This window comes from Anas platyrhynchos, chromosome 13, assembly GCF_047663525.1.
Source record: "Anas platyrhynchos isolate ZD024472 breed Pekin duck chromosome 13, IASCAAS_PekinDuck_T2T, whole genome shotgun sequence".
Classification (NCBI taxonomy): Eukaryota; Metazoa; Chordata; class Aves; order Anseriformes; family Anatidae; genus Anas; species Anas platyrhynchos.
In genome coordinates, this window is record NC_092599.1 from 7,301,469 (window position 1) to 7,324,723 (window position 23,255).

At 47.5% G+C, this 23,255-nt stretch overlaps 1 protein-coding gene and 1 long non-coding RNA gene across 2 annotated transcripts; both read left to right on the forward strand.

Annotated features, from left to right (window-relative positions):
• The first annotated feature begins 404 nt into the window (after positions 1–404).
• On the forward strand, positions 405–7,352 carry LOC113845096 (uncharacterized). The gene is made up of 3 exons (XR_003500360.3): positions 405–576; positions 5,367–5,451; positions 6,356–7,352. It is a non-coding gene; the product is annotated as an uncharacterized lncRNA (long non-coding RNA).
• Positions 7,353–15,726: 8,374 nt separating this feature from the next.
• PSMD6 (proteasome 26S subunit, non-ATPase 6) lies at positions 15,727–22,527 on the forward strand. Its single transcript, XM_027467749.3, has 8 exons — positions 15,727–15,968; positions 17,030–17,235; positions 17,708–17,853; positions 18,913–19,132; positions 19,226–19,334; positions 20,452–20,620; positions 21,997–22,074; positions 22,224–22,527. The coding sequence occupies exons 1-8, from the start codon at positions 15,824–15,826 to the stop codon at positions 22,318–22,320; spliced, it is 1,170 nt and encodes a 389-aa protein (XP_027323550.1). The 5' UTR covers positions 15,727–15,823; the 3' UTR covers positions 22,321–22,527.
• Positions 22,528–23,255: the final 728 nt, after the last annotated feature.

The window sequence follows — 23,255 nt, forward strand, 5'->3', positions numbered from 1 at the left end:
AGCCTCATCATTTGGAAAAAAAAATAATTAAATATAATGACATCATTTCTAATGGATAAGTGGAGTTTAATTAATCATTTATTTATTTTTCGTACATTTGTTTTTGGCATCTGAGGGGCACGTGGGGGGAGATGCTGAGCGAAAGGCTTCGCCACCAGGCTGGGAGGAATCAGAAGAAGCCCCCAGCCTCCTCCAGCCCCAGCCGGATGGGTTCGATCACCCCTTGACGCTGAGCCAAGAGGCGATGCAGGGAGGTTTCTGGTCGGAGTGGGGAGGCAGCAGCCTTGGGAGCTCTTGGCCCCTGATAGTAAATACAGCTGGTCACATTAGAGCTCTTGAATAATTTATGGGATGACTCTTCAAAATAGTAAATCCTCCCCCCCCCTTCCTCCCCTCCCCTCGAGCCTGCTCCATCCTTCATCAGATGGTGTGGCTGGTGAGCGGTCTATGAATATTTAAGGAGTTTTACTAAATTCATAGAACCTTGTAAAAACGGTTTAAAAATGTCGAGCGAAATATTTGCATGTCGCGTTTCGCAACAGCTGCGCAGCTACAGGGGCAGGACAGGGGAGCCAAGTGAGTGCTGGTGTAAAATTGCCTTTATTTGGGGCCGAATGGGAAGGGAAGGGAAGGGAAGGGAAGGGAAGGGAAGGGAAGGGAAGGGAAGGGAAGGGAAGGGAAGGGAAGGGACGTTTCCAACAGTTTGCTTCAGGTTCTGTAACGGTGGGGGTGAGTTTCCCCGCCTGCCTCCACCACCTGGCCCGGTGGTGCTGGCTGAGGGCCAGTGCTCAGAGGAAGCAGCTCTGTGCATATTTATGAAGGTGATCGCTGGTGGTGAAAGATGCAAAGCGAGGAAGTTGATTTGGGATGCACGGAGACCTGGAGCAAACAAGCGCCGCTCCCCGTGGAGGCTTTATGGCAGCCCCCGAGGCCTCCAGCTTTAATGCTGTTCACTTCGAACAGCCCCTGGCTGGGGGGGAGGAAAGAAAGGTGAAAGTCTCCTGGAATTGCTTTCATAATTCCGAGTTTCAAACTAATGGTGATGAGGACATCAATGCTGCTGAGCATCCGCTGGGCTCTTGGTGTAAAACGCCTTGTATTCGTCTCAAGTGTCAGGATGTGCAAGAAATTTTCAGGTGCTTGTCTGGATCCCTGTTTGTATGCAAATGACACTGTAAAATCTCTTAGTCTGAAAGAGCTGATTTTAGCTGGCGTCAGTCAAAGTACGGCGGCTTGTCAGAGCCGAGATGCTTTGATTCTTCCAGGTCAAAACAACCCCAAATTCCTGATGAAATCTGCAGGCGGTTTAGAGACATGACGGGCAAAATGAAAATGTTTTAAACCGTTTTCCTTTTTGAGGAAATTAATGTCTGGGGATGTTCAGGCAGTGCCTGGGGTTTGCAGGATGGTTTTGGGGACCAGCCTGAGGCTCGCAGGCTGCTGGGATGGGGCTGGCAGGGCGCGGGGACACCCCAGCACCGGGCTGGTTGTTTTACCCCATCACAGAGCACGTCTTGCTGCAAAAGACAAAGAAGGCAGGCAGTGCCCTGCAGTGAGCACCCACCTCCAGCTCCGAAACAGATGGGGTTGCATTTGCAGAGGTGAGCACAATGCGCTCGCAGCCACACAGGCGGTTCTGCATCGCGGCCCCTATCATTTACATGAGGAGCTGCGAGGAAATAACATATTTTAATAACAGCATGCCTGTATCCCTCGAGGACTGGCTGATAAGGCAGTAATCAAGTTTCACCAACACGGAGCTGGATTCCACAGCACTCATTCCTGAAGATAAGGCAGGCCCGGGGACGGCGGGGCACCCTCTTCCCACCGGCACGCGTGTGCTCTTCCAGAGAAGTGATTTCCCCATTACCCACTGCATCAGGCTGCAGCCGGGATATCTAAAGCCACATCAGCTCCCGACGTGCTTTCATCTAATAGCCCTGATAACCACATTGGCTTCGTTTTCATCCTGCGTTATTAATTCGCGGCGCCTCGGGGAAGGAAGAGCCTCACGAGCAGTGGGAGCAGACCACATACCGCAGCGTAATGCCTTCCTCTCGCTGGTGCTCCACGGTTACTTCTGCAGCAAGGGCCTGAGAGAGCTGATTTGCAGCCAGCAGCAGCATCCCAGGGCCCTGCCTGCCTGCAGAGCAGAGGAGAGGTGGCTGCACGGAGCATAGAGGGAGGTGAGGTTAAATCATGCAGCAGGGAAAGGCGCCTGGGCCCTTCTGCACCACCCATGCTGCTCACACTCCTCATGCTTTCCCCCAGAGCATGGTCAGGGGGATGTTTTCTCAACACAACCTCACTCTTCATTGATTCCCTCAGATGCTGGGTCCCTGAATTTGAGGCTTTCAGAAGGCTGAATTTCTGGTAGGGGGGTTACGGCTGGCTGCCCCCGCTGTGCTGCCCCATTTGCATGAGCAAATTTGAACCTTGGGACGGGCAAGCTCCTAGGCAGGAACGTGAATGCCTGCTTGTCACTGTGCAAATACAAACGTGCAAACGTGGCCCACGCCAGCCCAGCAGGACAAGCACGAGGATGAATTCACTGAGGCATTAAAGATATAATAGCTCGGTGCTACATAACTTTGTCCTAAATTAAGCACACGGAGTGGGTAGCTGGTAGAAAGCTCTGTTGGACATGTGGTGCTGGTGCCTGCAAACTCCAGTTTGGAAAAGTGGGAAAAAAAGCCCAACTGTTTCCCTTGACTTCGTCTACATTTTCAAGGTCAGTCATCGCGTCCTGTGTATGGAGAAGAAAATGCTAACACTTCTCCAGCTGTTCCTAGACAACTGAAATCTGCTGTTTAATTCCTGGGCCATTTGGTCCCCGTCTCCAACTTTCAGCTAAAAATGTACTGATCTCTAAAAGGCTGAGGCAAGAAGAGGAAAGAGCTTTTCATGTTCTCGAAAAAATACAAGGAGACACAAGTTCCTGTGAGATTTTTATCTCCTTCACGCCATACCTTCAGTCCCATAATTAGGTCTCCTGTCATTTCTTTTGATGCTCTGCTCCACTTATCCATGGCTTTCTGACCCTGTTTCCATATCTGGTAAGATTTTTTTCCATTACTGCTCTCAAAAGAAAAAAAAAAAAAGGTACTGTTGACCTTCACTCCGAGGACTGGAATCAGTAGGAGCTGCACTAACTTTGTATGTCAGGGGATGGTCGTGGCCTCGGAGCAGGACCTGGCAGAGCAGGCGCTGTGCAGTGCCCCAGGTGTTATCTTTGTCGGCTCTCTTTGGCACACCTAAACCTGCCAAACACAGGCTGTGAGCACACGAAGCCGAAGGGGTCGGGTGTGCAGGTGGACACGCAGTCATCCTGCGTTCAGGTGAGGGCCAGGATTTATTACTAGTGAAATCTCCCAGCCCCTGAGATGGCACAGGCTTCCCGTCAGGTACCAGCAGCGGGCCCGTGTCCCCAAACGCCAGCTCTGCGAGTAGCTTAGCTGTGTGCAACCCCCTCACCTTCTTGTCCGGGGGCTGTTTGTTGAGAAAATTGGCACCTTTACAGTGCCACCCATCAGCGTGCTCTCAGCTGATTTCTGTCAACTCCACGCCTGCCACGCAGCCACAGCCCCTTTGAGGAGGACACAAAAACCCAGGAGCAGCTCCGGGCCAGGTCAGCAGGGCCAACACGAGAGCATCCCACCAGGCTATTTAGGCCTGAATTTCGGCGTGGTGAATTCCTCCCCCATCTCCGTCTGCAGGTGTAGGTCCAGGCTCGCCTCCCCCCCTCTCAAACCTGCAGCACTCAGGTGCCCTCCCAACCTGCCCAGCACCCGGTACCCACTCTGATTTCACTGTCAGCCCTCCAGCAGCAGCACTGCCTCCCCTGAGCCCCCTGCTTCCTCCTGTCGTGTCCCTGGGGAGGGATGCACGGTGAGGTGGTTGAGGAAGGCATCTGGCATCTTGCAGCCAGCCTGGGCATCGCCATGGAAACTCCAGCGATGCTCCCAGGCACTGTAAGTAGCCGCAGTTTTCGTGAGCACACTCACAAGTAGCAGCTGGTATCGGGTCCTTCTCGGTCATCTCCAAAGGGGCAACAGGGTAGTGCTTAGGAAATTTAGGAGAGGCATCGAGCTACTTTCAGTGCTGTAATTGCTGCCACGATTCCTCTGCAGTAAGATCAGCCTCTTCCTTGAAATGCTCGATATTTCTCTGCTCTCCCAGGTTTTGCTCTGCTAACGCTGCTCACTCAGTGCTGTGCTGCTGGGGCAGGCACTGGCCCTGCTGCTGCTGGCGTCCATCCCTCAGCACCCTAGGGCAGGACTTCACCACCCACTGCTGCTCAAGAGCTGGGGGCATTTCTGTCTCACGGCTCACCCCATGCCCCCCCAGCTCCTCTCCCCATGCTCCAGGACACCGGGGAGAGCAACTCACCTCGGTTTTAGGGTTAACGTGTTTGCATTCATCTCCCGAGCCTTGCTTTCACATCTATAACTCATTTTCCAACATCTTCAAGCAAATTTCACACTGTTGGAAAAATGTCAAGGGTTTAATCTGATATGTGTGATATTTACTGGTGCCACTAGGGAGAGAGATGATCACATCTTCCACTTCCCATCACATTTCTTACGAGAGTGGAAACGTACCAGGAGAATTCACCGGCTGCAGCTATACATCGTGTATGCAAATGAACATAAACCACACTGAGGAGCACAGACAAATAACTTCGGATGTAAGAGACCCAAGGAGGAGCTTATGAGATGAAAGCTTATTGTGTTTTTTTTTCCCCTTGATGGGCTTAGGATATGTGGCTGCACCAACCAGCCTCGCCACAGCTGCAGTTTAGCTGCATCATGAAGCAGGACTTGGAGCCCAGGGCTGGATTCCTGCAAGCCTTGTGCCTGGTGACAGATGGCTTAAGAATGAAATTAGAGGTAGCAGGAAATAGGCGGACGGATAAAAACCTCAGTGAATCAATACCGGAATTTTTCCTCAGGCAAATTTATTCCCTGGAATATTAGGAGGAAACAATTCCTCCAAATCCTCAAAAATCCAGAGGGGAATGATCTGTGAAGGAACCAGCCCTGGAAAGCCCACCTGAGGGTGAGTGGTGAAATCACAGGTGAGGAGGATGTCCTGGGCTCCCCGCCCTCCAGCCTCGCCTCCTCTGAGGGAGGATTTCGGCAAACCCAGGAATTAATTCTCTCTAAAAATGGGTGTTTTTTTTTTATTATTATTATTATTAAGGGAGAGATCCCCATTTTAGAGCCTCAACCCATGCAGGGCTCTATCTCTTTTTTTTTCCCAGTTGCTAAACACTGCACAAGAAAATGAGCCACGAGCAAAATGCAGGCAAGGCGAAACTTCGAACGAGCCCTAATTACACTAATTGCCTCCTCTTCGGCTCACAGGTGAGCTGCGAGGGACCAGAGAGGGAGACCCCAGCAGTGCCTGCATCTCGGGAAGTAAATGCTGTATTTTAAAGATTTTTTTGTGGTGAGCACAGAAAATGCTGCCTTTGGGTTGGTCCTCCCCTGACTGCCTGCAAGCAGGGGCAGTTGATGTGCTTGTGGGGAGAGGATTGAGCATTTTGGGTGTGTAAAATGCATGTACGTGGATATGTCATCCCCGCCTGGCTGGCTCCAGAGCAGCCTCCCCAGCCCTCAGTGTTAAACTCCGCTGTTATTAATGCAGGGCGTTCTGCTGATGGCCAGATATCAATCAGTATTATTGACTTCAGTAAATTTTGTGCCAAGCTTATAAATATAATTTAATTTCACCCAGACCAAAGGAAAAAAAAAACAACAACAAAAAAAACAACAAACACACACACTGCATGAAAGCAATATTCCTAAGGATTCATTTTGGACAGACATCCGGATCTCAGAAATAGGACTTGAAGTGTTTGTGGTGAGGAATATGCTTAATTAGATTCATGTCTGAGAAGTCCCCAGCTGTTCTGCAGACAAACAGAAATATCCGAGATTTCTTCCAGCTCTGTGGAGACGCAGAGATTGGCTTCTCTCCCTGTTGCCCCAGCCTGAGAGATCTGCACGTATGATTATTACCCGGTGCTCTGGTTCAGACAATGTGAGATGCCACACAATCTCTGAGCGCACAGCAAATATCCCAGCATTTGGTTTCATGATTACTTCCACCCCGTTCACTTCGGCATCTAAAAAAGCCTTTGCTTTTTTTTTTTTTTTTTTTTTTTTCATGTGAAAGGCTTTCTGGAAGTTGGACATAACACGCGTTCATTATGAAATGAAAATACCTCATGTGTTCAGGATGGAAAAAAAAAGCCCTGGCTTTAAAGAGAGCTTTGTAAGCTTATTAAAAACAAGAGCGCTCACCATGCCTATCTCTCTGCCAAATGAAAAATTCCCTCTTCTCTTCTCAGGCTTGTGAGTGGCTTTGTGTACCCAAGACATCTCTTTGCAGTGTCCAGAACATTCCCATCGTTAGCCTAGATTGGGATAAAATGAGATGCCAGGAGGGGACTGCAGAGCAGCTACACCTGGACCCCACCACCAGGGAGGTGAACCCACTGCTGATCAAGCCTTCTCAGCTCCCAGACCTTCGGACAAAGCCCCGTGCTGCAGGTTACTGTCATCCCCAAACCTCATGTCTGGGGTGAAGCCAAGACGAGCCCCGTGTGCCAAAACCAGCCATAAACACCACTGCTCGGCAGGAGAAGCGAGCCGCGACCACACCGCCTGGATCTGCATCCACAGGGCATGGGGCAGAGTCCAAATACAGAGGAAAAATGCAGACTGGGAGCTGCAGCCACGATTCCCAGGCTCATCCCATGTCTCACTCCCCGCTGCTCTGTTTTTGGGGGTCCAGCCCCAGGCAGCGGGAGCATGGAGGCAGGGGGCATGCAGCAAACAGCAGCTCCCTGGAAAAATGCCCCATGCATTCCTGATAGAGCACATCCAGCCGTGAACTCAGGGGCAGAAAGGGCATCCTCTCTACTAGAAATGAATACAAAACTGAGCCCCAAGTGGGCCATGAGGGACACAAGGGACATGGCTCAGTGTGGGCAGTTTCCCCTGAGCCCAGCACTGCTGCTTCTGCCCAGTGCCAGCAGAGCTCACCTGCTGGGGATGGAGGAACAAGCCAAGGCCCTGACCAACCTGATATTGAAAACTCATTTCCCAAAAAGAAGCTGGAGGAGGACACAGCTTTGCAGGGGGAGACACAGACTTTTCTAGCTGGCTGGGGACAGACATCTCCCCCCGGGGTGGCTCACCCGTCTATCGCAGCCTCCTCCCTTTCCTCCTCCTTCGTCGTAGCCACGTGGATTATCTGAACTCTCCCCTTCCCCCAGCACATCATTTCCATTTATCTTCCAGGCAATTAAGACTGTTTAAAAGATGATCACTTTGGCCTTTAAAGCATTTTTTTCTGAAGTGCTTCAAATATTGTGGCAGTCTGGGTGTTTTCTGTTTCAGTAACGGGCTGGTAATTGTAATTAGTTTGATCGTGGGGCAAACTCCAAATCTGCTCTGAATGCGTTCCTTTGAATCTGGTTAAAAGGCGCTGTTTGAGCTGACAATCATTTTGACTGCAGCGTGTGCAAAAGACTCAAATTTTCAGCTTACGGGAAAGGCTCGGTTTACTACCAGGCTGAGAACCTGTTTCCGAGCTCGCTGGCATCTCTGGGTGCAACCAAGAGCCAGAGCAAATATTTCTCTGGGCTCCCACTTCCACGCGGTGTGTTTTAGGTTATGCTGACGTGGATTCACGGGAGGAAGCTGGGGGCAGCCGGGGAGGCTGGAGGAGGTAAGCACGAGGGGAGGCAGTGCGCAGAAAAATGGAAGGAAACAGCCAGCTGAAGAAAAAACAGCATCAAGAGCAGAAACGACCAGGGAGGGGTGCATATGGGAAGGTTGAGTAGGCTGTGCAATAAGGCAGGAGCTGTTTGTACCAGGCTGAGCACACCTGTAATATCATGCTGCTGGGAATTCGAGTAGGGGCAGCGAGTTTCCTTGCGCCAGGAGAAGAGAACCCATCCTAACAGCCCTTCTGTGACTCAAGTGTCCTTTCCAAAGGCCAGAACATGCTGATTCCTTCAACTAATCTATGCCCCTGCCTTCCAAATCACTTCCAAGGCAATGTGCTGAATGCAATATGTGTTATATCAGCCTTCTGCACCCGTACAGCACTGCCGGGACACACAGGGGATGTGGAAGTAAGGAATTCAGGCGGGCACTGCTGCAGGCAGGGCTCTAGATGGGCATGAGCAAGGGCAGCTTCACAAAACAGCAACCAAGGACAAGGCTGCCTCCAACTCTAAGGAGAATTGTCATGGAAACTACAAGTAAAGTGGCACAAAACACCAGAGAAGGTAGGTGGGAAAAAGATAGCTGAAAATAGCTGGGAGAAAAAAAAAAAAAAGAAGAAGACAGGAAAGTCTCCTTGCAAAGGTTCTAGACATTAAAAGTCAATTGAATAAATAGTTTAGTAATTTTAGATGTTCTTCAAAAATAGAGTCTAGAGGGAAAAAGGGAAGCAAAACAGAAAATCATGGCTCAGCTGTAAAGAAAATTCCAGGAGGGAAATGCTCTGAAAGGGAAAAGAAAAATGTGAGTAAGAAAAAATGCAAGTAAGACTCCTGCCAAGCTTATTACGTACACAGATATATATATATATATATATATATATATATATATATATATATCTGCAGATAGATATATTCATACGTGTGTTTACATGTATACAGCACAGTGTGTATAGTTGTATGTATAGCTCTGTGTGCTGTGTATGTATAAGTGCTACTACACATGTGGTTAGAAGGATGCCAGCAGAGAACAAGTGCTCGGTGCCCCAGGCTGAGGCAGGTAGAGTTTCTGGGAGCTCAGCCCGACTGCAGCCCAAGCCCTGGACAAGCAGGCCAGCTGTTTGATGGTCAGACCCCTGGCTAAATGGCATCTGAGCAGGGATGGCCATCACTAGAAGCATGCACAGATTGCAGCCAAGCCACCAAATTCAGAGCGGCTTCGTGCCAGAGCTCCGAAATATCCAGGGGAAGGCGTGAATCAGGGAACATAATAAGGGGACAGCTCTGGGTGCCAGCCCCAAAAGCAGAGCAGCAGGTACAGCCCCAGAGGGAGCCCCAGCATAATGGGGATGGTGCTGGAAGCAGTGGCAGTGCAGGATTTGGTGTGAATATGGGAGAAAATGGGCAAGATGGGGAGGTGCTGTCGTGCAGGTCACGCTAGGAAAGCATTAAAGGCGATTTATGCTTTTAGAGAGGAAGGGATTAAATTGTACCAGGGAAAAACGTTAACCTGGAAAATGTTAGAAGCAGCAGGCTGTGCTGCGCCACCCCTCAGCACGCACTGCTGGCTGTGGGCCAGGACAATCCCGTTCCATTTTTTGTGCCAAATTGCAATAAACAGCGAATAAATGAGAATAATGCTGTGGCAGAGATGGGTGTCCATGCACTGGTAGCTGCCACACCACTTTGGAGGGTAAGGTAAAAAAAGGTTGGTTCAGAGGGTGAACAACTGAGAAGGGCTTGGGCATCACGCCCCGCTCATGTGAGTTACCAGGAGGATTTAGGAGTTGTAAATCACACCGTGTAAAATATAGCATCTGATACACTACATGATAAACCCAAACTGCACGCTGAAAGGAGGCGACAGCAGGAGAACCATCTCCTTTACCAGGCAAGGTGAATTGCCACCCTCAAGCACAAAAAGCACGAGGGAAAAGGAAAGGTACAGAGAGCAAGAGATGGGGAGGGGAAAGTCAGGGATGAAAGGGAAATGGAAACAGAGAGAAAAATAACAACACCTAGCAGGCAATGCTGTAGGTCAGCTGCAAAGTGTGAGTTAAGCAGGGGGACGGGCTGTACCCAGCCAGCCAGGGGCTTGCAGGGCACTAAGAGCTCGTTCATGATGTACCACCACGGTTTCTTTGCTTCAGGGTGGTTACAATACAAAGAGATGGCACAAGGAACTAAAAGGTCAACTTGCTGCTGAAGAAGATTAAACCCGAAACCAAAAGGTGGCTGCAGCACCGCAGCAATAACCCATCTATTTTCATTAAACCCAAACTTTCCCTCGCAGCACTGCTGTGCAGGTGTAGCTCGCTCCCATCCCCACCCTGGCACTCAGAGCACTCAGGGCAAGGAGCAGGAGCAGCTTCCTCAGCTGATTTGACTTTCACATCAGTGGGCATCCAGCAGGTGCTGCCAGGTACAGCAGCCGTCCTCAGCGATGGTCAGAGCCAAATTCCCACATGGGTCAGAGAGGTATCGTGCCCTGTGAATCCAGCAGGATGCTCAGGCTGCATCCATTCACCGCGGTGTTTATTTTAAAAGACAGCACCGTGATAAAACGCTGCAGTCATGTCTGCATCAAAGGCTGCTTCCCTTGATTAATGTGTGTTTGACTGACTTGCTACGAGATCTAAATAGAAGTTACATGACACTCCTCAGCCGAGCGCTTTTCTGCGCATGATGTGAAAATGACCTGTCATTATAAAGAGTGAAAAAGAAAACGAGGCTGCGTGTTTGAAAAGAAGCTGTGCAAAAGACCTGGCAAAGCACGTCAATATTTGTAATTACGGTGTCAGCTGCCGCTCTGTGCGCACTCGCCCACGACGGCTGGTTTCCCGCAGACCCCCCTCTGCCCAGTTTGCCCCATCCCCACCACTGCAACACTCCCTAATTTCCCTTCTACATGCCTGATGGCTGCCCACATTTCCCTTCCCTGCCACGGCCACAAAATTAGCCTGGGCTGCACAGAAATCATTGGTGCTGGGGCGGAGATGTGGGTGCTGCAGGGCAGGGTGGCACGGGTTAGCCAGAACCCCTGCGCCTTTCCTGGCCTGGGTCAGTCCCACCTGGCTGGCACCTAAATCCAAGCAATCGTGCATTGCTGAGGCCTCCTGGCAGCTGACAAATCTGGTTCAAGTTGACCCAGGTTTAAAATCCATTAGAGAGCAGAAGCGCAGGCTGACGGGCAGACAGTATGATTGCACCCGACTATTACCTTGAGAAAAAGGAGGTTAAAAAAATCTATGGAGGACAAAAGTCACTAATGCACCATACAAAAAAAAAAAAGGCTGATAAGACTGAGCTAAGGAGGAAAACAGAGTAAATCCCAAGGAGCAGAAACACTGAAAGATTTTTAAATTCTTGCTCTCCATTTCAAATTTCCCCAGGTCTAACTACAATGCCAACCATTCAACAACCCGAGGACTTGATTGAGCTTTTTGCTACCAGCATATGCAAAGCCCAATGTCCAAACAGATGGTTTATTTAAAGATCGGGTACGCACCGTCATCAATATCCAGACTACAGCAGGGCTGCTGCAAGGAAAAAGATGTAATTGTAGACGTGAAAACCCTCCAGTTTGGATAGAGACCGGGCAAGAGTAATCACAGCACTTCGTAAAGTTGTAGAAATGCAATGAAAGAGCTGAAGTGTGTGTAATTACCAGGGAGAGGCATTGTAGCCAAGCAGATAAAGTTAATTATACAGTAAAGGAGCATTTGCAGTTGACGTGGTAGTAATCATAGTCAACAGAGAAGTGCCCAGCAGAAGGAACCGCATACAATAAAAGCAATCATTTGGTGAAAGTGTACAGCACAAATTACCTAAAAAACAAAGGCAGACACAGGCACACAGCTGGAGACCACAAACCTTAATGAAGATTTGTGGATTTCTGCAAACAATGGGATGTCTTAAAAGGCAGCAGACCTTATCCCACACCCCACAAAACTCTGGCATCAGGCTGTGGGAGGTATCGATCTCAGTGCTTCACGTGGGCAGGCGAGGGCCAGGTCCACCAGCAGGCTGTGAATATTCCCATCGTTTCTCCATAGCAGCGCTGGTTACACCCCAGGTGCTGCTGCTGTATATGAAACAAGTGCACCGGTAGGTCGCTCCAAAACACCAATTTTCTGAAAGTAAATCTGCATTTAGGAGAAAAGATGCAGTCAGTGGACCTCATTTTGGAATTCAGGCTCACGGTCTGCCATTTCGTACAGTTAGCAAGCAGCCACACAACACCAGCCTCCACCTGACTGCGTTAAAAGCCACAATACCTGAAATAAAAGGCAGCCTTTAGGGTTCAAGTGTAAACCATTTGCACGTGGGTTTGTTACAAATGTCAGTGCAGTGGTGCTGTGTTTGATGATGGCATAAATTCAGGGCAAGAGCCTGGATCATGACAAGAGTCCAAAATTCTGCATGGCAAATCAGGGCCAGGCTCTGGGCAGGAGGACGCCCTGCCTCCCGCCACCCTTTTCACCCAGGAAATTTCTCCTCCTGAATGCTTTCCTGGCAACAAATAAAAGTGCTTTCTCACCTATTAAACAGGAGTTGCCCAGGAGATTCCTGGAGCACCCGCATCCAACAGCTTCAGCGCCCTGCCAGCCCCTGTGCCCAGGGCTGCTGCAGGTGGTGGAGCGAAGGAAGAGCCCCAGCCACCCACCTGCCCTGTGATGTCTCACGGCCATTAGATGCTAACAGCTTCCCACATCTCTGACTAATGATGTGGTTTCGTTTTGTCCTCCCGGGGTACTAACTTCCCTCTAAGCTGGCTGTTTGCTGGAACTCCCTGATTTAATTCTGCAAAAAGACTTCATGCGCGGATTAAGGGAAATGTTGCCCTTCAAAGCACCCCCGGTGCGCTAACAGGGAAGGATCTACTGATTTGAAAATACCCAGATAAATAAATAAAGGGCAGCAATTAAAGTGAAACGGATACCCAGCTGACGAGATGAAAAAGCCTGAGGATCACAGCACGGCTTCAAGTGAGGTAAGAAGGTGTAATTGGCACTACGGAGGTGAGCCTGCAGCTTACGGTGGGATGGTGTGTGCAGAGCTCCTTGCTGCAGCACAAACACTGCAGCCCACTCACAGGACCCTTCACTCCTTTTGTAGTTGGAAAGCAAGGACATTTGGTGATATTTGGGCTCAGCCATGGCCGGTGAAAGAGGAGAGAGTGGTAGGGGAGCTGACTAGGGGGCAAGTGAGCTGGGGTGGGCAGCTTGGTGTTTGTGGGGGTGCTCGCTGCTCCCAAAGCTCCCTCGGCATGTAGAAGTGCTGCCTGATGCTCAGCTGGGACCTCTTGTGTCCCAGGTTGTGCCCGGTGACATGGCACAGGTGTGGAAACGTGCACTTCCCAGCCTGCAGCCAAGCCCTGCTGTCTCTGCTGGCCATCACGGGGCTGCCCACAGCACCACCACGCCTTGCTGGGAAGGAAGCAGTCAGCTGAGGTCCATTTGGTAAAAAAAAAAAAAAAAAAAAAAAACACACCTCCTGTATTTATTAATTTGGATCCTTTTAAATGCTGTAAGGCCACACGAGAATTACAGTCACCACGGGGCCTTATTTCCTCATATTTGAGACCCAAATATTCTCTCTGAATTTCCTTCCGTGTTTAGCAGTGAATGTCACATGCGTGCAGCTGGCTCCCTTACTCCCAGTTATTGCTTAAATATACATAAATATGCAAAGTGTAGGCAAATATTTACAGACGAGAAGTGTTGGCTTTTTTAATTAACTAGTGTTTCATACAGTTACAAAACAAAACATGACATTTCAGCAGTAACTAAGCCCAAGAAAATTAAAAATCGACTCCCTTACTTTCTTCTCGCTCCTAACAACTGACACTGGGGCCAAGTAAAAGGTGGCAAATCCAGAAATGGGAAAATGAAAAGCTTCTTCATGTGGCACAGTAATGAAACCTTGGCTCTTCCCTTCACAACGCATCATGGATGCCAAAATGCAGCAGGATTAGAAGGGCGAGGGATTTGGGCAGACAGTACAAGTGACCAGAGCCACAGTAGTTCTGCACGGTCTTTAAAAAAAAGACCAGTCTTTATTAGGAACTGAATTTTTGTGACCAAACCTCAGCTTGATGTCTCTCATGAGCAATACCCACGGGGTGAGCAGAGCGCCTGGAGCACAGGACTCGTCAGAGAGATCCAGCCAGACTTTTCTTCCTAACCGTGGCACACTAGCAATATGCAGCAGGCCACAGCTCCAGAGCACGTCATCCTGAGACATATCTGGGGACAAGATTCCAACACAATAATTTGCAGGGGGTCTAAAGGTGTCTGTCCTAATCAAACAAACAAAAACCAACCAAGTAATTAATAGGTTTCTGAGCAAACACAAAGGCCACCAGGCAAATATCATCAGCATTACTGCAATGTACAGCTCTTTGCAAAGCATCAAAGCAATTCCTGATGGCACAATCAATACAAAAGAGATTGCAAGTCAAAAAAAAGAAACAGGAAAAAAAAAAAAAAGGCTGCTCCTCAAGAACAAAGGAATTGCCCAACTCCAAACACTTGTTCTCCTTTTTTTTATTGTAAAACGCTGTAGAAGTGCAAGCCAGCAATTTAAATGAGAAACAAACAAACAAACAAAAAGATGAGAATCAACATAACAAATATTAGCACTTATCAAAAATGCGGCAGACAACAGTGTCTGCTGGCAAACCTCTAAATAATTCATGACCAATGCAAAGGAACCAATCTTGGGAATAAGCGGTGCTAAAACAGTGGAGGAACCAATTTCTCCATGACCTAGAAGGGAAACCCAACTCCAAAATATTCCAGGCACTGTTTTTAAAGCTCAGATCCAGCAAAAGGCATCATTTAAGAGCCAAGCATGTCCGGAGGAGCATCCTTGGTTAAGCAGGAGCAGCAGCCCGGCTCCAGCCGCGTCGTTATCCTGTTAGGGATGACAGAGACAAACAGGCAAGGGAAAACGAGGGCTGATGCTCGCCTTGCTTTATAGGATGAGAAAGGGCCTTGATTTAGGGCGGCAAGCGGTGCTGAACCGCACCATCCCCACAAAGAGGGATTGATGGGGAGACCCAGCAGGAGCGGTGGGCAGCAGCCCTGCAGGACTGTGGTGTGTCGAAAGAGCACGAGGCCAGGAAAGATAAAAACAAAGTGTTTAACACAGAGATGGAGAAATGCTAAAAAAAGCTAAATGAGAAGTATGTGGGAGTGTGGTGGAGAAGCCAGGAGTCACAGTCCCGCACAGCATGTGATGGCATCAAAACATGGGGCTTTTAGAGCCCTTTTTGTCTGCCTTCTGGCTTTTTGAGCCACAAATATGCTCTTGGGTAACATAGTCGAGTTTATTTCCGCCACCACGAAGGCTACAAGCTGATTTATTTTTTATTTTTTCCCACCACCAGTCAAGGAATTTTATTTTTTTCCCACCACGTCCAACCTTTTCCTTCAGCCCCACAGGCCCCGTGACCCCACCACCTCCCTGGGCGACCCATCCCAACACCCCCCCGCTATTTCTGACAAAAAAACATCCCCAAATTCCCAACCCCGTCCCAAGGCGAGGCAGTGGGGGCACACTTTGGGGATCAAAACCCCACTGAGCTGCACCCGGGCTCCCCTCACGGCGCGCCACAAGAACACCACCTCGCAAAAACATTTATTAATTTTTTTCGATTTATTTTTATTATTTCCACACTCCACTTGCCCCATGAGGAAGGGGCAGCGCAGGGGCTGAGGGATGGGGTGCAGGAGGCCGCTGAGGCGGCTGCAGGGGCTGTGGGCACCGTCCCCATGTCCCCCCCCCCCCCCCCCTCAGTGCAGCCCCCTCAGGCCGCGTGCGCGCGCGCCCCCTGCAGCCCGCGCTGTGCGCGCGCACCGCTCCCCCCCTCCCCTTCCCCCCCCGTCCCTCCACACTGCGCATGCGCAACGCGCCCCCCGCCCCCTCCTTTCCCTCCGAGCCGGCAGGGGGCGGTGCGGACCCGCGCGGAGGGGCCGGAAGCGGAAGTAGAAGCGGAAGCGGGGCGCCGCTTCCGGCAGTCGCGGCTGAGTCACTGGGGCCGCGCCGCCGCCGCCGCCGCCTCAGCAGGGCCCCGCCGCCATGCCGCTGGAGAACCTGGAGGAGGAGGGGCTGCCCAAAAACCCCGACCTGCGCATCGCGCAGCTCCGCTTCCTGCTCAGCCTCCGGCCCCGGGCGCCCGACCCCGCCGCGAGGGATGAGCTGATGGCGGCCGTGAGGCAGCACGGTGCGTAAGGGCCTGCGGGGTGGGCTGAGGGGTTGCGGGGTGGTGTGACGGGCTGAGGGGCGGCCTCACGTCGGTCTTCTGGTCTGTGTGTCTGTCTGACAGCCTAACGGGCGGTCTGAGGGGCAGTCTGACGGTCTGTCGGTCTGTCTGATGGCCTCCCCGTCCGTCTGATGGCCTGAGGGTCTGTTTGATGGCCTGCCCGTCTGCCTGATTGTCTATCTGACAGTGTGTTGGTCTGTCCAACGGTCTCCCGGTCTGTGTGATGGCTTGAGGATCAGTCTGACGGCCTGCCCCTCTGTCTGATGGTCCATCTGACAATGTGTCAGTCTGTCCCATGATCTCCCAGTCTATCTGACGGCCTCCCAGCCTGTCCAATAGCCTGTCAGTCTGTCTGACGCACTGACACCCTGTTGTCTATGGGTCTGTCAGTCTGTCTGATGGGCTATCTGACAGCCTGCCTGTCTGTCTGACAGTCTGTGGGTCTGTCAGTCTGTCTGCCCATTTGCCAGCCAGCCAGGGGGTGGATGTGTCTTATCTAGGAGCAGGAGGTGGGTGGGGAGATCCCTGGGGTGGCCTGGGGGATCTGTGTGTCTGTCTGTGTGCCCACAGCCTGCCTGGAGGGCACCACCAGCCCCCAACGTGGGCAGCCCAACAGCAGCAGGGAGGATTGGGGTGCTGTCAGGAGAAGGGTCCAGGGGGTTTGGAGGCATCACTGCGGTGCCCGTCCCTGGTTTTCAGTGCTCTCAGTGGGGTGCTGGTGGTGTAGGAGGAAGGAGCTGTGCCTGGGGTGTGCTGAGGGTTCAATAAATGGTAAGGGAAGTGCTGAGTGGGAGAGGTGTAAAAGCAGCCCTGGTAGGAAGGATCAGAACAAACAACCAGGAGAGGCAAGGCCCGCTGAAGCATCTCGGTAACGCGCAGCTGGCTGTGTGGACTTAACAGCTACCTGGCTGCAGAAAGAGCCCAGCTGGCACTGGTGAGCTGCTGTGGTGTCCGTCAGTGCCCTGCTGCACAAACGCACCCGTCGCAGCAGGCAGTAACAAACATCCTGGCTTTTCTTTCAGACATGGCTCCGTATTACGAAGCGCTCTGCAAGTCTCTTGAGTGGCAGGTAGACACGGAGCTGCTGAACAAGATGAAGAAAGCTAACGAGGAGGAGTTGAAACGTCTTGATAACGAATTAGAGGATGCTGAAAAGATCCTGGGGGAGAGTGAAATCCGAGATGCCATGATGGCCAAAGCTGAGTACCTGTGCAGGATCGGGGACAAGGTTGGTTCCTGGCATAGGCTTGATGGCTTCACGTTTGGTTTGGCATCGTGGTTTCTCTGTGAGTGGGAGATGGAAGAGGGGGTATTGAAACGTAAATTACCAAGTAACAAACAAGTAGGCTATTAAAACATTTTTTCTTGAAAAGGGATACGTTTATTTTCCATTTGTAGATTTTAGTTTTCATTTACCTTGTGTCTTTAGGCTTTCCTAAGTTAGTTACACAATGCAACTTAATTTCAAGTTACAGTCTTGATTGCTGTAGTCCTCAGAGTTAAAAAAAGCCATTCCTCATACATTTTTTAACTTCCTGTTTGAACTTTGATTCTTTAAGATTATTCAGAATACGCAGCGTTAAAGTTCTGTGTGAAACTGCCAGAACTGTCCCTGGAAGACAATGCATGTACATTTGACAGATGTTTTGCAATGAATCCAGCTGCGTTTCAAGTTCTTACCCTGTGAAATGCTTTGCTAGGAGGGAGCTCTGACTGCCTTCCGCAAGACTTACGACAAAACCGTGGCGCTGGGACATCGCCTGGATATCGTGTTCTATCTCCTCAGAATTGGCTTGTTCTACATGGACAACGACCTCATCACGCGGAACATCGAAAAGGCCAAAAGGTATGGTTTGGGCTGGGGGGCTGCTCAGAAAAACTGTGGAAGAAGAAATGGAAGGTGAACACCTCACTATCACACAGTGACAACAGCTGGTTGACAGACAGAGTCACAGAGTAACGGGCAGTGTTACCTTGTACTACAGAGCTTCCTAGACCATGGATTTTTATGAAGGGGAAGAGGAAAAAAAAAGTTAATATTTCTATTTCGGTTATTTTCTAGCAGCTGCCTTGGTTTGAAGCTGTACCCCCCACTGCTCTGTTCTGTAGCTGTTAGAAAACAGCTTGGGGTGTGATTCCCCCACACAACAAAGCGCAGTGCAGGAACTCAGCTGAACTCAGCTGACGCCAGCGCCATCCGGCTGGGCTGATAAAATGCCAGGGTCTCCTCTGGGAGCGAGAGCCCAGTGTCAGCACGGCGTGCTTGGTGCAGCTGTCCTTCCCCCATTTCCACTGCTAGCTGTTCCCTCTCTGTTCTCAACATTTCACGTTTCACTGGTTCTTGTAGCAAGCTGCAGCTTCCAGTGTGTGCTGGTGCCTCGGGAGGTGATGTTAGAGGTTCTTCCCCATTACACTGCTCCTTGGGCACTGATTTTCTCGTGCACTGCCTTCTGAACGGATTTTGTCTTGGCCTGTGCTCTTGCTTCTGGTCACATTGATTTTATGTTAATGAGATGCCTGAAAGTTTGGCTGTTACAATTTCTTCATGTGCTGCAAGTTGGGCAGCTTTGATTTTAGCAGCAGAAGTATGTTGCCACGGTTGAGGTTTGCAGTAATATTTGTGTGTGCATCTCAGAAAGCTGTTGTCTGAACTTTAGAAGCTGTAAACTTTTTAAAGTTGAGATGTGCACTGTGCAAAAGCAGCTGGCTTCTCCTGCCCCCAGGAAGTGTTGTTGCTGCCCCTGACAGATGTATGAAGCCTTGTCTGTTTCAGCAAGTTGTGCCATAAAGTAGATTATTCTTGCTCAAATCACAGTGTCAGTTGACTCACTGTACATGTTTCGTATAACTTATTCCATAATACATTTACATAAGTATTTTTTGTTTTTTTTTTTTCTCTTTTAAGTCTAATAGAAGAAGGCGGGGACTGGGATAGGAGAAATCGTCTAAAAGTGTACCAGGGTCTGTACTGTGTAGCTATTCGAGATTTCAAACAGGCAGCGGAGCTCTTCCTCGACACAGTTTCAACGTTTACGTCCTATGAACTTATGGATTACAAAACGTTTGTAACATACACTGTCTATGTCAGCATGATTGCATTAGACAGGCCTGACCTTAGGGAAAAGGTAAGCATGGGTTCAAGCAAACCCAGCCTTTCTTCCTATCTCCATGCTGAAAGTAATAGTATTTAAATGCGGTTTTTCTTCTTCTGCTTTCAGGTTATTAAAGGAGCAGAGATTCTGGAAGTGTTACATAGTTTGCCTGCTGTACGACAGTATCTCTTCTCCCTTTACGAATGCAGTTATGCAGCCTTTTTCCAGTCACTAGGTAAGTTGTTTCTTACAACAGTATTTCAGGTGCTACAGTTGCTCGTTTCAGATCATTCACAACTTCTGTGGAGTAGCTACAGTCTAGATCTAGAGCTACTTTATGCAGAAAACAAAAAATCTTTCTTTTAAAAAGTGACCTGAAATTTGTTGCTAATTTAAAAATATATCTTCACATACAGTGAGCCTTATGAAAGGTCACATCTGGTTATTTTCAAATTCTTTTCCACCTAGCTGTGGAGCACCCTCTTATGTGAAAAACCAGGCCAAACGGGAAAGTTTTGAAAGTTTGATCTTCGAAATAAATTACAGGCCTTATAAAGACGCCAAAATCTCAGACTGTAAAAGAAATTACATGTGAAGTTTTCATTGCTATGAAAGTGCTGCTACCAGGCTTTCTGGTCTGGCTTGTGTGTAAAAGGGTGATGCTTAAGAAAGTCTTTTCAGAAAACTTTCTCCGTTCTTGGCAATTCTTTTATTTAGAATAGAAGAAAATCAGGTATTTAGAAAGAGCAAAAAAGAACCCTTCCTTTTGTGGAAGACGAGGCCTGATGAGATTAAAATGAAGGCCAGTGTTTTTCTATTGCTGGTCTTGCCACAAGCTGAGAACGAAGTGTCAGCAGGAGAAAAAGTCATAGTTCCTAGAAATCCCTGTAAGTAACTTACCTGTAACCAGACAGTCTTACTTGATTACCTAGCTTTGGGTAAGAACATTTCTTCAGGTAGATACACACCAACGACTGCTTGCATCTCAGCACCACGTTACACCAACGTGGCTGCAGGCTTCAGCCCTGACTTCTAGTGAGGTGATGCCCCTGCAGTACACGTGAGAGAGCTGCTGACATCCTAGAAGTATTCTGTGCTGACAAATTAGCTGTGCCACAATATTGTTTGCATCTTACTGCTGCTTCTGGTTCTAGAACTAATACAGTTTTACACAGTTATTTATGCATAGTGTAGAATACTTTTCATACTCAGAAGTATGCAAGAATGCAATGTTGTTTTGATCACACAGATTATTTATTAACTGGTGTTATATATATTTAATTTACCTAAACGATATTTTACATTTCTTACAGATTAGAAATTGATTTTTTTCTTCTTTTTCCTCCTTCCAGCTATTGTAGAGCAAGAGATGAAAAAAGATTGGCTGTTTGCACCTCACTATCGATACTATGTACGGGAAATGAGAATCCATGCATACAGCCAGCTCCTTGAGTCTTACCGGTCGTTGACATTAGGATACATGGCGGAAGCATTTGGAGTCAGCGTAGAATTCATAGATCAGTAAGTTGTTTAGCTTTTTACGTTTATAAAGATCTCACTTTACACATTTTAATTATTTATAATGATCTCATGAATAAAAATCTGTGTTTGACTGTAAACCTGCCAAGTTTAGCCAAGCTCTTCCTTCCATAGAAAAATAAGTGAATCTTGTTTCAGTAAAGAAAACAGTTTGAGAGCAGTCTCTCCTGACAACTCTTCCAGTACTTCTTTCATTCTGAGGGCCATTTGAGAAACTAATCTTTAACTAGTAGCTTTGTTCTTTATACTGATATTTCTGTGGACCTTCATAAGCCATGAAACTTAATATTTTAGAAGACAACTTGGTTCACAGATATGCCAAAGTAAATATTTCAACTTCAGGGAATGATGTATTTTATCTACTGTACACGTCTCTTTCATTTAGCTTTGCTTGCTTTCTGGTACATGAGCAGGACGTGATTTTTTTCACTTAAATCAGACATACATTGCAGTCTCAGTTTCTAATTCCTTTTCTAGGGTAAAAAAGGGAAAGTCAGATTTAGATCAGATGAGAACTAATGTGAAGCGAGTTAGTTTAGATGAGAACTATTGTGAAGTGAGAGATTGACTTTTACCTTGATTATGTATGTGAAACGCTTTGTTTCAAATGCTTTCACAGGAATCATTCTTCTTTCATAAAGACATTTCAGATTTTCTAACATAGAAAAGTGTTACAGAAATACGAGTACTACTTGAAATATTCAGAAATGAATTAATAGGTTTTTCAAGAGAAACCAAATACCATTCAATTCAGAGGTAAATGTTTAAGTTATACTAGCTTCTTGTTAATTTAGTATTAGTTGTAACTTGTCTTACTGTATATCCCAGAAATTTTGTCTGTTTACATCAATGAGCTGTGAGCCACCAGTTGATTATAGTATATTTTAAAGGTATTTAAAAGTATTAAAAAGTATAGCGTATTTATACAAGTATATTTAGAACTAGTAGAAAATAAGAAACTACTAAGGGACCTTTATAATGAATTGACTGGTGTGAAGATATTTACAGGATAAATTCTGAATGTGTGTTCTGTGACTGTTGCCTTTGAATTTGAGCAGTAATTGATGCTAAGCTAAATGAGTCTCACTTTAACTCGAGTGAGATTTTGGCCTGAGAATAAAATATTAAGACGTTTTGTATTCAGCTTGCTGTAGTGATTGTTCTTGTTTCATGTCCAAGCACTAGTAAGATTAGGGTGTGTAAGCTACCTTATGAAAATACATAGGTTGTTGCTTCAGAAATAGTGTGATGCCAGTGTTGTTTTGTCAGCAGGCTATCAATGTGAGCAGGTTCTGTGCTGCTAGGCTGCAGTTCCTTGGTGAAGTATCATTCAACCAACTTTTTTTCTCTTTTCTTAGGGAGCTTTCAAGATTTATTGCAGCTGGGCGATTACACTGCAAAATAGACAAAGTAAATGAGATTGTAGAAACTAACAGGTACGTTATCAATTCCTAGAAATCATATTTCACACCCCATTTGAATTCTGTATGTTTTGATCACACTTAATTACATAAATGGAAGTTTCTTCATGTAAAACATGATCTCAAATCTAAACACTTTTTTTTTTTTTTCTCACAATTTTTAGGCCTGATAGCAAGAATTGGCAGTACCAAGAAACCATCAAGAAAGGAGATTTGCTGCTAAACAGAGTTCAGAAACTTTCCAGAGTAATTAATATGTAATTTTTGTAATGCGAGGGAATGGAAAATGTAGATGTTTAAAACATTTTGGAGGTATCCTATAAATATATTGTATAACTTGGTATACTGTAGGTTAAAAAAAAAACTAGCAGGAGAGGTAGTGTTTTTACTTTCCACTTCATTATGTAAGCGATGTTCTGTTTTGGTGTACGGATCCCAGTTCATTTATTAAATGTATGATACAATTGATCTCTTGGAATATATTTTGTTCCTTTACTTGCCACTATACAGTCAGTGTTCAATATTTAATAGCAAAGCAAGGTCAAGATCTGAACAGAAAGAACTAATGGCAATCCTACGGTTGTATTCTTAAGACTTCTGTATTCGAATCAAAAATGAAAAACAGTTGCATAATAATAGCCAAAAATTGTAGTTGAGCTTGAATGCTATCCAGACAGTGTGAATTCTTGCTATGAGAAGATTACAGTGTAAGGGAAAAGGATTAAGGATGCAAATGACTGGTAGAGCACTAATACAACCATGAAAACCATAAAGGCTATAATTTTGGGAACACCTTGAACTAAAACAGCCTCTCCCTTACCGTGGCATTTTAGCTGTTGAAAAGAAAGCTAGCCCATTAGCAAAGCATTACATTTGAAATTACTTCCTCAGCGATCTGCAGCTGTCACAAGATACTACTGCAGGTTAAGGCAATTGATCAAATACTGTAGAGGGTTATGGTTTCATTCTTGACAGGTGCTAATGAATAAATATAGTTTTGTCTTTTTTGTCTGCCTCCAATAAATTAATTCTAGCAAGGATCTTAGTGTTATCTAGGAAAATGCTAATTGCACTAGAGGATTTTTAAAGACCCCCTTTCAGAAAGATTTTGACTTGTCTCAGTCATTTTATGATCTGAGTCTAGTCCTGTGAAGGAGGAACTAGAAGGAACCTGCAGGGCTTCTTAACAAAATTTT